At 39.6% G+C, this 14,542-nt stretch overlaps 1 protein-coding gene across 1 annotated transcript; it reads right to left on the bottom strand.

Annotated features, from left to right (window-relative positions):
- Positions 1-4,668: 4,668 nt before the first annotated feature.
- LOC147608696 (uncharacterized) lies at positions 4,669-10,391 on the bottom strand. The gene is made up of 10 exons (XM_086788731.1): positions 10,036-10,391; positions 9,842-9,910; positions 9,647-9,698; positions 9,420-9,523; positions 8,456-8,521; positions 7,438-7,533; positions 7,231-7,356; positions 5,147-5,296; positions 4,975-5,061; positions 4,669-4,857 (listed from the first exon to the last, which is right to left on the bottom strand). The coding sequence occupies exons 1-10, from the start codon at positions 10,297-10,299 to the stop codon at positions 4,741-4,743; spliced, it is 1,131 nt and encodes a 376-aa protein (XP_086644857.1). The 5' UTR covers positions 10,300-10,391; the 3' UTR covers positions 4,669-4,740.
- Positions 10,392-14,542: the final 4,151 nt, after the last annotated feature.

Below are 14,542 nucleotides of genomic sequence, written 5' to 3'. Positions count from 1 at the left end.
ATTCCTGCCATGATTATCTTGGCTAGTAGATGCATCATGAAAAGGGTCACTAAGTTTGATTTCCTCAACAAGCAAGAGTGAAACCAACTCATCAAAATCTGGTAAACCTGTACTCCGAACAAAGATCTAGATGTATCAAAAGACTTGTACTCTTTGCCAAGACCACGCGAGGCAATGTAGACCAAATCATCATCAGGCATGGTGGCATTGATAGTTGCCAATGCATTTGCATACTTCTTAATCTCTTGTACATAATCATGAATACTCCTTCCTTTCCGCTTCACATTGTGAATCTATTGTCTCAACTAAGACTTACGAGAACTAGTATCTGTATCAAACAGCTTTACCAAAGTATCCCATGCATCCTTGGGATTCTCAGCATCATGTATATGTATGAGTATAGCATCGGAGATACATATAGACAAGTAATGCAAAACTTTGTATGCTCTCTCTGTCCATTGTTTATGAGCTGCAACTTGTTGTTGTGTAGGTTGTCAGGGTAGATTCGGCTCTGGACCACCCCTATAACAAGGTTCAAAAATCCTTTTCCTTTCAGAAAGCTTTTGATCCTGTACTTCCATGCATGGAAGTTCTTTCTATCCAACTTCTCACCCACAATCTGTACTGGGTTGTCTGACATATTTGCTCAATGCAAATGCACCTTCTGCACACGTCCAATTCTATAAATTAGCCTTCCTCAGCTCAACACACTCTAATAAGTGTCCCAGATACTCCAAAGTACTCAACCAACTTCACTGTTGATGTAGAAAATCACACCGAGTGCATTCAAATTGAACTAGCATACGCATTCCAAAATACCTTGTTTTGGCGCACTTTCTGAGGCTTCCAAATGATTCAAATTGCAATATAGTGGTTCAATTAAGTGTGGATAACTTGCATTTACACCCGAAAAAGCTCAATGTTGCATATTAACACACCAACCAAAGTGCATACATACCTCAGGGGGGTCACTCATAAATATGTAAGCATAGCACGTGGGTTCAAAAGAAGGGGTTTTTAAATAGCTTTTTTACACATTTTTTACATACAGAAGGGTACCATTTATAGGGGGTATTCACAGATTGAATAGAAAAAGGGTGTGTTTTATTCATGAAAAAATTACAGATAAGGGGTTTTTAAATTAGGCCTTGAATGCACGTGATATATAGAGTTTAAATATAGTGAACCCCCCGAGATACATACCAGAAATATCAAATCCCCTTCTCTGTTTTGAGAAAAACCAGTCAAACTAGTAGCAAAAGTGCTCTAATTTCTTCAAATCTTGTCCAAATTGAGGGACCAGGCATTCATTAGCATAGCAATGATGTATACTAACTCTGTGTGAAAAAGGAATTAGACCAATTGTCAAAATTGAGTGAGTAATTAGTCGATTAACGGCCCTCTATTTCACTAATCACAGTTAATAACACTCTTAATCAGGTTATAATTGGCTCCCAAATGCATAATTGCTCCAACAAAACACATAGCATCCTTCTCCTCTGTGTGTACCATAACATTACTAAGAAAATTATGCAATGATTCAATCAACCAAGCCTTAGTTGGGGACCTCAACCAAGCAAAAAAGTCAAAAACTGCACTGTTTTAGCCTCCCAGGCTGTGCCGCCTATAATTAGGGAGAATTTAAGAGTTAGATGTGGCTAATGAGGGTATATATGAGTTTCCAACACCCCTAGGCATGCACCCAAGCCATCAACCTTGTGATTTTTGTAAAAAACCGGCTCCAATTGCATAAAAAATGAGCATCTATTTACCGTTTTTGTGAGGGCTTCAGAACAAAAATTTTCCAACACATTCAATGCATCACACTTGCTCCAGAATCACTCTAGGGCTTGCACATGAGTTGCCAACACATTCCCATTTCCAGATACATGAACCTTTGCCAGATTTACAACCATTTGGAACATACATTCACTGCTATCAAGCTTCAATGGAGAGCTTGCAAAACAGAATTTTTCTTTGCTTTGGGAAACTCAAATCTGATATTGTTTGTGATTTTGCACCTGCAATCCTTACCCGATAGGCCAAGCTCTCAGTTTCGGTGAAAATCGGTGTGCTCCAAGCTTCACAGCTCCAATGGCAGGCTCCACATATTTTCTTCACAGCTTCTTCTCTCACTCATTCATAAACCCTAATAGAGAGCACCTTGCTCTGATACCATGATGAAAAATAGGTAGAGGGAGAGAGAACACACACATAGGAGCAAATCCTAATGTATTACTGAAACCCTAACCATAGAGGGAAGCCATGTCCCATCTCACACAATGCATAAAGCCATAATAGAAATGCTACAGCACACTACTTGTGTTGTGTCCACACACTGCTAATCCTAGCTACTGTCCACACCACTATGATCAGCTGGACACGGTCATTTATGTCTCACACATGCTACTAGCTAACACGCCACAGCACATAATGCAACTGGCACAAGCTATCATCGAGCTTGAATCTCAACACACCATCTACTTCGAAGGAAAAAAAGAAGGAAAATATTTCATTGTAGCAAGATAAGCCAAGTTAAAAATGATTGTAAATGATAAGAATGGAGATTTGAAGACAAGATGATTATAACAATAATGTTAAAGCTGAATTGGAATTATTTATCAACAAATTTTGTCCAAATTCAATCCATTTAACTTGACAAAATGGATTATGGACCAATAACAATGGAGCATCAAGACACATGACTAGTCGAAAGGATTAGTGTTCCCCCCTCACTAGAAAGGATTAGTGTTCCCCCCTCACTATAATGTTGTTGTGGCATAGTGAAAAATAATGCAAAATATATGTTTCCAAAGTCGAAAGGATTAGTGTTCCCCCCTCACTAGAAAGGATTAGTGTTCCCCCCTCACTATAATGTTGCTGTGGCATAGTGAAAAATAATGCAAAATATATGTTTCCAAAGAGGTATAAATTCTTGTATGTCTAAAGATAGTTTTACTAAAAAGCTTTTGGATGTTCTCTTTATACTACTAAGAGGAACCCCTTGTTTACAAAACTTCATCTCTAGAAGTAGGAGGTAATCAAAACTAAAATCTGAAAATATTTAAGAATTTTAAAACCTTGAAGGGTAGAATTTGTAGGCACTTTTCAAACTTATATTAAGATTATTTAAAAACCCATTTTTAAACTCTCTAACAAGGAACATCCAACACATGCACATGCACATGCATGAATCTTAATGAAGGTAGTGATGGTCCCTTTTTCTAAAGGAAATCTATGGACGTGATTTTCACAAAAAGGTAGGTTATATGTCTCCTACACCTCTATAACATGTACCCCTCCATGGCCTCTTAAGTTCACACCTCTCATGCCATCAATGATAAGAGACAACTGATGCCTTCTCCACTAGTAAATAATAATAATAGTAGTAAAAGAAAAGAGAAAGAAAATAAATAAGAGTTACATAACACAATTTGTTTATAATATTCACATAAATATGCAAGATAGTGCATGAGAGCTTAACAAATGATTTTTTTAGCGAAGTTAAATAAAGGTTATAGAAATAATGGGCATTTTAATTTAAAACAAGGTATTTTTAAAACCACTCTAAATAAAATGTATGTTTAATGAAATACATTTCTAGAAGGTGTGTATCGAAGATTTTGAAATATATAGCTAACGAAGTTATAAAGTTCTAGAAGGGGTGTATCTAAGTTTTAAAATATATAGGTAAGGGAATTATATATTTCTAGAAGGGGTGTATCAAAATTTTTAAAATATATAGCTAAGGGAATTATAAATTTCTAGAAAGGGTGTATCTAAAATTTTAAAATATGTAGCTAAGGAGTTTATATTTAAACGCATACCATCATGTCCACCCCTTGCCTGAAGTAGGAGACTGTATCACTACTAGTAGTTGGAGAGGTGCAGTAGAGAATTTGTGATAATAAAATGGAACAAAATTTATATGATGCCAAAATAAAAGTCAAAGTGAAATATTATTGAACTATGGGTAATGGAAACCTCATCTATCATGTGGCTAGATGATGGATTCATCATGTATTCTTCACGTATTTGGCTAACAAACATATGATGCACACATGACATTGATGCTTCTAAGGGGAAGTTTCCACAAGGAGGCTCAAGCTGCTCTGCAAGTACTAAAAGTTGCACAGATTTCAACTTTCTCAAGTTGTGTAAAGTGAGATTTGGTTGTTTTTTCAACTCAAGAACTCTACTCCATTATCCCCAAGGCAGTAGCGTAGTGGATAGAACTTGGATCCCTCATTTGAGAGGTTCTATGTTTAAATCCTCTTGGGGACAGCCTACCTAGTGTGTGTTCATGTGCACGTGGGTGTGGGTATGATGGTCTCCACATATAGTCAAGTCATCGCTATATGGTTTGAGCATTTCCACCTCATCATCGATGACAATCCCCTCATGGTGACAATAGTGTGATATGCTTACCCCTCAAGTTGACGGTTTGGATTAGGGACGGTGGCTTCCTCTCAAACACAACACTCCCCCCCACACCCACACACACACACACACGTGTGTGTTTGAGAGAGGGAGAGAGAGAGAGTGCGCTCTTACACGTGTTTTTGCCTGTGAGACGAGGGAGGGAGGGAGAGAGGGAGGGAGAGGGGGGGGGGTTGCAACATGGTGTATGCAACTACAAGCAATCCATGATAGAAGTAGTGCGTTGATTGTAAGCAAGATGTACAATTAGCTGGCCAAATGTACATGTCGAGATAATAGTTGAGCATCTAATACAATCATTCAACAGTTGTAGTTGCCTGGGCCTGGATTGTCAGTGTAGTAGTCTTTGAATCGTGTGGCCCTTCCAAACCGAGAGGCGGTGCAGGAGGCCTTTCGGGAGTCAACCTGCATGTCGCCCTACAAATCAAGATGGCATTACGCGTTAATGTTAAGTAAATTCAGCATTACATCTGTTTTTGTTAGTGCTAGACTAATTAATGCTCGTTTTTTGTGCGCAAGAAGTTGATGATTTACCAGTGAAGGAAAGGCCTTCGAGATGGCTGCGGGTCCTGGTGATGCTTCTCCATAACGAGCTTTGTCATGCTGTGCAGATATGAAGACCTAGAAAAAGCGGGAAAAAATGTAAGGCTTTCCCCACAGGCCGTGAGCTATGTTGTGTAGTTTATAATAGCAAGAGGCGTTGTACCTTTGCTCTCTGATCACGGCTGCTTTGTGAGAAAGTGAAGGCTGGTAAGTTCTTCCTCTTGGACTCGTTCTGCTTTTTGCCAAAGCAGCTGACAATCTCGTACTTGCCCACTCCAGGAGAGGAGGCGCCATTGTTAATCATGAGGGGATGCTGGAGCAAACACCAAAAATTTCAGTCTACACGATGCCGTGGCACCCATACAAGATCCCAAACTAGCACGTGTAATTGATAGAGCTCTCGAGGGGACACCAGCTCGAATCTGGCCCCTACACATTATTCACATCTCATCACATTTACATCCACATCTATTTACATCTCAGCTCTCTTCTCTACCGGTGGAACAAAGAGTGCTCATGGTCCAAAATAAAAAATAAAAATTCCAGATACCTATGGACTCCTTAGGATTTCCGAACCCAAGCCATGGAAATTTCTTTTGAGATCTCGTCCATTGCCTGCTATTTGTAATCTCCTATGTGATGCATAAAGAGCTTGGTAACTTCTAACAACTTCATTTGTAGAACTCATCTTGCCTAGAACTTGCAATCATTTGATAGGTGGTTCCCTTTGTGATACTTGTGTACATCTTGGCTTTTAAGGAAAGCATAAACAATTGACCATATAATGAGCCTAGTATACACCTTGCAATTTAGATGTCCTCCTTATCTTGGGGGGTTTAGAGACTTCCTGCACCCGCACCTTTTTAGGAGGAACAAGAATTGAATCTTGTAATGGGGGAGATCTCCACCACAACTTAACCTCATGGACAAGGAGCCTCCCCCATGCATTTCTATGTCCATGCAAAATTTTAGAACAAGGCATGGAATTTTCAAAGGATGTGTATAAAGGTCCTTATACTCAAGGTTAAAGATTGAGTGGTGTACCTAGGTGCTCTTTCCAACTAGATGTAAATAATTTAATCAAAATTGTCAACATGACATTTCCTTCGGACAAAGCATGTAGCTACAAAACATCCTCAAAACATCAAACCAATCAAAAGCTAGGCATCATTTTCAACTTTAGAACCTTTATAGGAGTGTCTCAATGAAAAAACACATCTTGAAATTTGAAGCCTTTGAAGGCCCTTGTTTCATAGGAGTTTAGAACCTTTATAGAAGTGTCCTTATGAAAAAACACATCTTGAAATTGAAGTCTTTGCAGGCCTTTGTTTTATAGGAGTTTAGAACCTTTATAGGAGTGTCCCTATGAAAAAAACACATCTTGAAATTGAAGTCTTTGGAGGCCTTTGTTTTATAGGAGTTTAGAACCTTTATAGGAGTGTCCCTACGAAAAAACACATCTTTGGAGGCCTTTTTTTTTATAGGAGTTTAGAACCTTTATAGGAGTGTCCCTACGAAACAAACACATGTTGAAATTTGAAGTCTTTGGAGGCCTTTGTTTCATGGGAAGGCCAATAAAAAATTTGGCTATCAAAACAAAGACACTTAAGGCAAGTTTTATGACAAGCCCAAGGTCTCAAAAATGCATGAATAAAGGCCAAGTTCACTTCTAGGACTTCCAAGTTGAAGTCAAAGGTGAGCCTTCAAAATCCATCCTTAATCTCTAGTAGTTCCAAAAGTTTGTCTCATCAAACACACTTTCTCGTATTTTGATCTATTCTTAAAAATTATATCCCTTCACACCACAAAAAAGAATCCCTCATTATGATATAATTGTGTTCTGATTTGCCAAGCACGCGCTTGGATGAGAAAGGCACAACACAATTATGGTATAATTATGTTTCTAGGGCCTAGCAAATTATGTTTCTATTTGCCAAGCAAGGGCCTGGATGAGAAGGCATAACACAATTATGATATAATTATATTCCCATTTTTCAAGCAAGGGCTTAGATAACAAAGGCACAAAACATTTGTGTATCAATAATTTGTCTCCTCATTTCATGATCCACAATACTTCCACTTGGGCATGCCCACACTTTATACTTTGTCATTGGTGGTTGGATTTTAAGCATCCACTTTATATTTGAAATTTTGAAAGTAACATGCTAAAGAATGTATACAAAGAAATATTATTATGAAGAAAAAAGGTTGAACCATTTAAAAAAATGGGTACATTATGTAACGCACCTTGAATCTCTTCTCTGCACCAAAACAAACCCTGGGTGCTGACTTGAAGGATCCGACAATTTGATTTCCCATTGATGAGGTGTCATCACACACAGTTGGGCCGGGTGAGCCTACTCCATATTTATTCTGCACATTTCAATGTTATATTTTATTCCCACATGATTTTGTATCTTCTTTTCTTCACTTGAGACTTAATGTGGCTACTACCTTGTCAAACTCTGCACTCATGTAAATTTTATTCTGCTCATCTCTTGTGGACCGGCTAAAATCAGCAAACCAAGGTGATTTTTGGTACGACAAGACCTACAATTAAAATTTTTTAGATTAAGAAGGCTATAAGAATCCCGTTAATCATGAAATGAGAGAAACTCGTACTCAATCATGCCTAATATTCAGACAATATATAATTACGAGTAAAAAATTAATGTATTGTATAAGTTGTTTCAAGCCACTCATGTACACCTAGGAAACACATAATTTTTTTTGGCAATCCACTTCTTTACTTAAATAGACCATAGAAACAATTATCAACTTATAAAAAATGGCTTGTAATCGTAACAAAATTTTGATTAGAAGTAGAAGGAATGGAATTAACACACACATATTTAGAAGAAGAAGAAGAAAAAGAAGAAGAGGATTTTAACGTGACACGCACAACTAAAACACTTCGTGAAGGAGAACAAGAAAGGTGAACACTCTCATGCACATGGACACGTGCACACACAAATGTATGCAAGTGTTCTTACAAACACATGTGCATGTTGTGTGGCCACACACTTGACATGCACACACACACACATATATCTATTGATTTATTTAGAAGAAGAAGAAGAAAAAGAAGAAGAGGATTTTAACGTGACACGCACAACTAAAACACTTCGTGAAGGAGAACAAGAAAGGTGAACACTCTCATGCACATGGACACGTGCACACACAAATGTATGCAAGTGTTCTTACAAACACACGTGCATGTTGTGTGGCCACACACTTGACATGCACACACACACATATATCTATTGATTTATTTTTAAAAATAAGACACACCTAACAATAGTAGTATCCCCACAACTACATTTTGAAAAAAAATGGAATTCTCATGTTTGCATTTTGTGACTTGAGCTAATATCTAAGTCTCCTTATGATGTGGTCATCTCCATCATATTCATCATGTGCGGCACGCGCGCACAAAGAGAGAGAGAGAGAGAGAGAGAGAGAGAGAGAGAACCTGTGGACCAAAGGCTGAAGGAGAAGCATAAGCTCCAGGCCCAGGATTTCCATCCCCATATCTTTGCTGTTATAATTATAAGCTCCACAAGCATAATAAAATATATTAAAATCCCTATTCTCATAATTGTAATTGTTATCAGCATAGGCCTTTAAGTGAAACCTATAAGTTACCTACCTCCAAATGATCCTAGGCATGATTATGATTATATTGTTGACATACTATTTATTCATGTTGGGGCCAAAGTCTTATGGGATATTCCATTTGTTAGTTATCGTATTAATTGGAACACATATGGTTTCTGGTCCATCGTTCTTTCAATGTAGATGCATGAGATTTTGACGGATACATTATTTGTGATTATAAAACCTTGTGCTTTTGATTCGCAAATTTTTTTTCCCACCCCTCTTTTTTTCTTCTTCTTCTTCTTGTGAAAGGTAGAACGTCGTTTCAGCAGTATTAAGCCTTTGAATTAGAGACCCATGGGTCCAAAAACTAGTTATACAATCCAAATAGCTTTCTTTATGAACTTCACTTTTATAACTTTGGTGATATTTCACAAGTAGATAGACACTTATCACATGGCTCAAAGTCCTTAATTCTGAACAAAAAAGCGAAGGTTTTGCAAGGAAGCATTCCCAAAGAACCCTAGCTATTTTTAAGACTCTAATATATAAAGAATACTAAAGTTAATTTTGGATAAAATTTAACATGGATATAGAAATATAGTCTATATGACTACCGAGTACCTAGTTAACTCCCCTTAACAAGACATTCACAACATAAGAAACTCAAATTAAATAAGGTAGTCTGGCCCTTTGTATGTGAAGATGTAGCGCTAACAAAGAGAGGGAAGGAGAGGGTGGCATCATGGCATGGGGATGGGGATGGGAGTGGGAGTGGGAGTGGGAGTGGGAATGGGGGATCATGTGAACGGGGGGGGGGGGAGTTTGAAGGAGTGTACCGTTGAGAACCTTCTAGACATCCCAAACGCAACCTCGGGAGCAGTTTCCTTTCGTGATGCCACCTGCTTTCCTAGAGATGTTATCTTCACCTCATAAACGGGGCCTATGATGTATGTGGTGTCATGAAACATACAACTTCAAAGGAAATCAATTCCAATACTAACAAGCAATAGAGTCTGATGCAAACATGCGATTGCTGATGGATGCGTCATAAAATCTTACACACCCGGCCCATCTAGTCCGATTCTACACTTGTCAAGTTCCTGGCTATAATATTGCTGCACATAGTGATTAGTGAATAAACGGAATATTAGTCCTCTCCCTCTCTCTCTCTCTCTCTCTCTCTCAGACACACACACGCGCGCGCGCGCACATTTTCAAGCATTTATGTAGAAATCGTATCCTCCCTTCTGCAATCTACCTTCTCTGAATTCGCTCTATCTGAGGTCCCAAAGAGGATGGTAGGGCCTGATGTCTTCTGAGACAAAACCTAGTAACATTCAAATAGAAGACAATGAAATAATAGAATGATGTTTTGGGGGCTGTGTGTGTGTGTGTGTGTGTGTGTGTGTGTGTGTGTGTGAGAGAGAGAGAGAGAGAGAGAGAGAGAGATGCCTGCCGTCCAAACATAGAGGAGAGTCTGGCCGCGCATGGGGACACGGGGGGTTTTAGCGCAGGTAGAGGTTTTCTTGTAGATTTGGAAACGCTCTGACCACCTCGGTTAGTGGCATTAACTAATCGTTTAGGGCTACAATGGTTCTGCGGTGCTGATGATGGTGTTGATGTCGATGATGGCGTTGATGCTGATTTGGTGGAAACTGCAGGATGATCTGCTGACGAGTGCTGATCTGCATCGTTCATTTTGTCGAGCCGCCCCATCTGGCCAACCTGACGATCCTGCACTGTCGATCACAATCTCAACAGCAATTAACAACTGCTTTTTTAATATAAGTCCACGATCATAATTGGCACGAGCAGATCAAGCGTGGATCGGAAGCCCATCATGCTTGCCGTCTACAGAAAGCAATGCAAGCGACACGATTACGTCTTCGTGTGACCTTTGGTCACGTCCTTTTGCTTTCCGTCAGCCTGGAAATAGCCCGCATTCTACTAATTAAAATTGGCAAAGGATTTTTTTCTATATTTTACTTGCATTTAATTATACATTCATGTGATGAAAACCTGTTGATGATAAGTAATGAGATGCCCTTATTCAATTGGTTATTTGTTTTTAAATCAAGCAATGGTCGAGCCTTCCTTATTATCATCCCTCAAATTTGAACCGGTTACAAAAGGGGATGCCCTTCAAAAGAGAAGCTTCATTTTAGTATCCTCTTCTTTGGAGTTCCTCCAATGATTTCTAAAAAGGACCACATATGTTACTTCGGCATAGCCCTCTCACCAACACGCTCTATGCTTCATGTTGTAGTTTGTTCTCAAATTTTCACTTTTGGTTGGCCAACCACTTGTTCACTATTTGGAAATCACTCCTCCACCCTCGTCATTGTTATTATGAAAGTAATGGGATTCTCTATTTTGTAAGGTCCCCCATCAGGAGTAGCCATTATATCTCTAAACTCCTAATAGTGCCTAGTTTAGACACTACGGCTAGCATAGGAGGATGGTAAAGAGATATACCAAGTAAGATGCACAGGTGTGTGGATTGATAGATCACACTTAAGGATTGAAGGAACCTTCCCAAGGACACATAGTCCTTGGGTTGCGGTGATGTGTCGGGGGAGTCTGCCTCTATAGCTCATCCGAATACACCACTGTAGGGAGGGCTCTATAAACTAACACCACAACACTAGCACAACACAAATCAAGAGTACCAACAACCAACTCAATTGATATCCTCTCACCTTCAGCTGAGACAGTCGGAGAACGTAAAACCCCTCAAACTGATTCAACTGACTCCACCTTCAGCTAGGACAAGACAACTTAAAACCCCTCAAACTGATTCGGCTGACTCCACCTTTAGCTGGGACAATCGAACAACTTAAAACCCCTCAAACTAATTCAGCTGACTTCACCAGTTATCCTCCCATGTCAAATCTGACCTCCAATAGCTTTGATCTTCACTCCTAACGCCTCATTTGTCCCCAGCTAACCAAAAACATTCCTTAGTTGATGCCTAGATGACCGAAAAAACTTCTTAGCTAACACTCAGATGACCGAAAAAACTCCTTAGCTGACACTCAGATGATCAGTTCTGACTATAACCCGAGTCAGATAGCTGTTACTTACTCCAATCAAAAATATGTCCTCCAAGCTCCCAAAAAAAGTCCTCCAGTGTCAGCTTACCTTCAAATACTTGCTTCAAAACTTCACTGATCCTATCAGCTCTCCCCCTACTGCTTCCTCCTAACCAAACCCAACCTAGTTGGGTCAGAATTCTTCATCCAATTGATTCAACTGACTCAGAACTCTTCACCTCAGTGTCCTCTGACACCACTACACTCTCAAAAATCTGAGAAAATGCCAAGATCCACCACAATAAACCCAAGACTTACAGCAGATGATTGCCTGGTGACCCTAAGACACCTTCCCCCATAACTCAAAACTGACTGCCTGTTGGCTGCTGCTGCTGCTGCCTGATAGAATTTTGAAAGTCAGATTAAACCCAAAACCACTTCCCTTCAACCAAAAAATATAATATTTACCTTGATGCACAACTGACTGTAGTTGACACCCAACTAACCCCTTCTGACACTATTAGACCCTACTGGCTCAAAATCAAAGCTATCCAACATAGTTCTGATTCAACACAGTTCAAGTCTTCACTCACAATTGATTCTTTTCAATAAACTCCATCAAGACAACACAGATAACACCAAAAGCATAGGAATTCCTCAATCCAACACACAATCAAGCCTTCTGTATATAAAATTGAGCCAGTCTCAACAACCCTGAAATGTGGGGTTCCAACAAAGAGAGAAAGCACCAAACCAGAGGGATTCTCCACAAGAAAAATCCATGCAACTCTTTAATACAACAAAACTTAACACCAACAACCACTTGCAAACAGATCTCAATCCTCAATATAGAGAGGAATGATTGAGCAAAGCTATGGAGAGTTCCAAGTTCTTACTGAGCTGCACTTCAGAGATCCTAGGACATCAACCTCCTACTACAAGATTGAGCAAAGCTATGGAGAGTTCCAAGTTCTTACTGAGCTGCACTTCAGAGATCCTAGGACATCAACCTCCTACTACAAGATCCTCTATCACCCGTCCACCCTCTACTTTGGACAAATCCAAGCTTCCTCACACCAATTCTGCCTCTTCCCAAGACAAGCGAACTGTCCTCGTGTTAAAATCCCAAAGATCTCTCTAGCTAATCACTATGCATAAACACACATAATCTAGGCATATACTCATCCACCTGACCACCCCTGAGCCCAAGGGTGCACACATCATAGTAATGAAGAACCACATACCTATCCTGGGTGTCCCATACCACCAAGAGGTATGTCTTCAATCCAGCAGCACGTAGCTCTAGTATGAAATGGCAAGAGAGTAGATACTATGTTCTACACAAGAGAACATCCCTTGAGAGTGCCCCATGCTCCTATTATATAGGAGAGCTCTCAAGTGACTCTTGACCCGCCGTTTCCATGTGTGACCCTTGGTTGCGTGACCCTAACCCCAACCCGGGTTAGGTCTAACCCTTGTCCCACTAGAGCATGTTCTCATGATCCCATGCTCACATGCCTAGGGCAAGTTAGCCTCATAGTATATGCATATAACATGCCGTGCACATAACATACTTCCCCTCTCTCAAAACATTGCACTCTTGCAATGAAAATAAGGAAACCTCCGGTGAACATTCTCAATTGACTCCCAAGTCGAATCCTCGATTTCCCTATCTTTCCACTTAATTTTAACCTCAGGGATTAAGTAATTACGAAGCTTCCTTTCCCTGAATTCAAGTACCTTTTCAGGTTTTGGTGGAACATAGGATAAATCCTTGACTTAAACGAGTTCATGAGGAATCGTGTTATCCTCACCTGCCAGCGTCTCTTTCAGTCTGCAGACATGAAAGATTGGATGAACTCTGACATGTGGAGGCAGTTTTAGTTCATACACAAGTGTGTTAATCTGACGTAAAACTCGGAATGGACCACAATATTTAGGAGATAATTTTGAGCACTTTCGTATTCATAAAGTCTAAGAATCTTTAGAAACTTTGAAATAAACCAAGGCTTTTGGCTCAAAAGACCGAGTAGAGCATCCCCTATCAGCATAAAATCATGCTCTATCTTGAGCACTCCTAATAGAATCCTGAGCTTGGGTCAGCATTTCCTGTATATCATGCAACAAATCCCTCGATGCATCAAGCTTAATGTCCTTAAGACCAACATCAACAGGTGCCCAAGGTTGATATCCACACATAAGCATGAATGGACTATAACCAATAGTCGTATGCTTAGAACTGTTATAGGCAAATTCCATCATTGGAAGATATTTTTCCCAAATCGATGGTTTTCCAGAGATATATGCATGAAGAATATCCTCTAAAATATAATTCACATGCTTTGTTTGCCCATCATACTGCAGGTGATCAGAGGAACTCATACTCAAAGTAATTTCCAATTTCTTGAAAACTTCGTGCTAAAAATGAGCCGTGAACTTAGAGTCCCAATCGCTCACAATATCAAAAGGTAGACCATACAGTCTAAACAACTGCTCGACAAATTGGTAAGCCAATTCTGACCCTTTGACTATTGTCTTTATGGGTAAAAACCTAGCCATCTTTCTCAATCTATCCACGATTACCCAAATGGCATCGTGACCCTTGCTGGTACGTGGAAGTCCCGTAATGAAATCCATGGAAACACTTTCCCACTTTCGAGACGGAATATCCAAAGGATGTAATAACCCAACAGATTTAAGGTGTTCAGCCTTGTTTATCTGAAATTGATGACATCGGACCACATAACTGTAAATAAAATCTTTCATTTTTGGCCAGTAAAATGTCCTTCTAACAAAAGCCAAGGTTTGTTGTATGCCAGGATGTCCTGTCGTCGATGGTGCATCATGGCACTCAAAGAGGATCCTCAGTCTAATTTCTGGCACATCTGGCATGCAAACCTTATCATTTTGGAATAAGAGACCATTCT

This window comes from Cibotium barometz, chromosome 52 (genome assembly GCF_041138505.1).
Source record: "Cibotium barometz isolate CiBa-2024 chromosome 52, ASM4113850v1, whole genome shotgun sequence".
NCBI classification, from domain to species: domain Eukaryota; kingdom Viridiplantae; phylum Streptophyta; class Polypodiopsida; order Cyatheales; family Cibotiaceae; genus Cibotium; species Cibotium barometz.
Note: the sequence above shows the minus strand (reverse complement) of the source record. Positions and strands in the feature narration are given on the sequence as shown.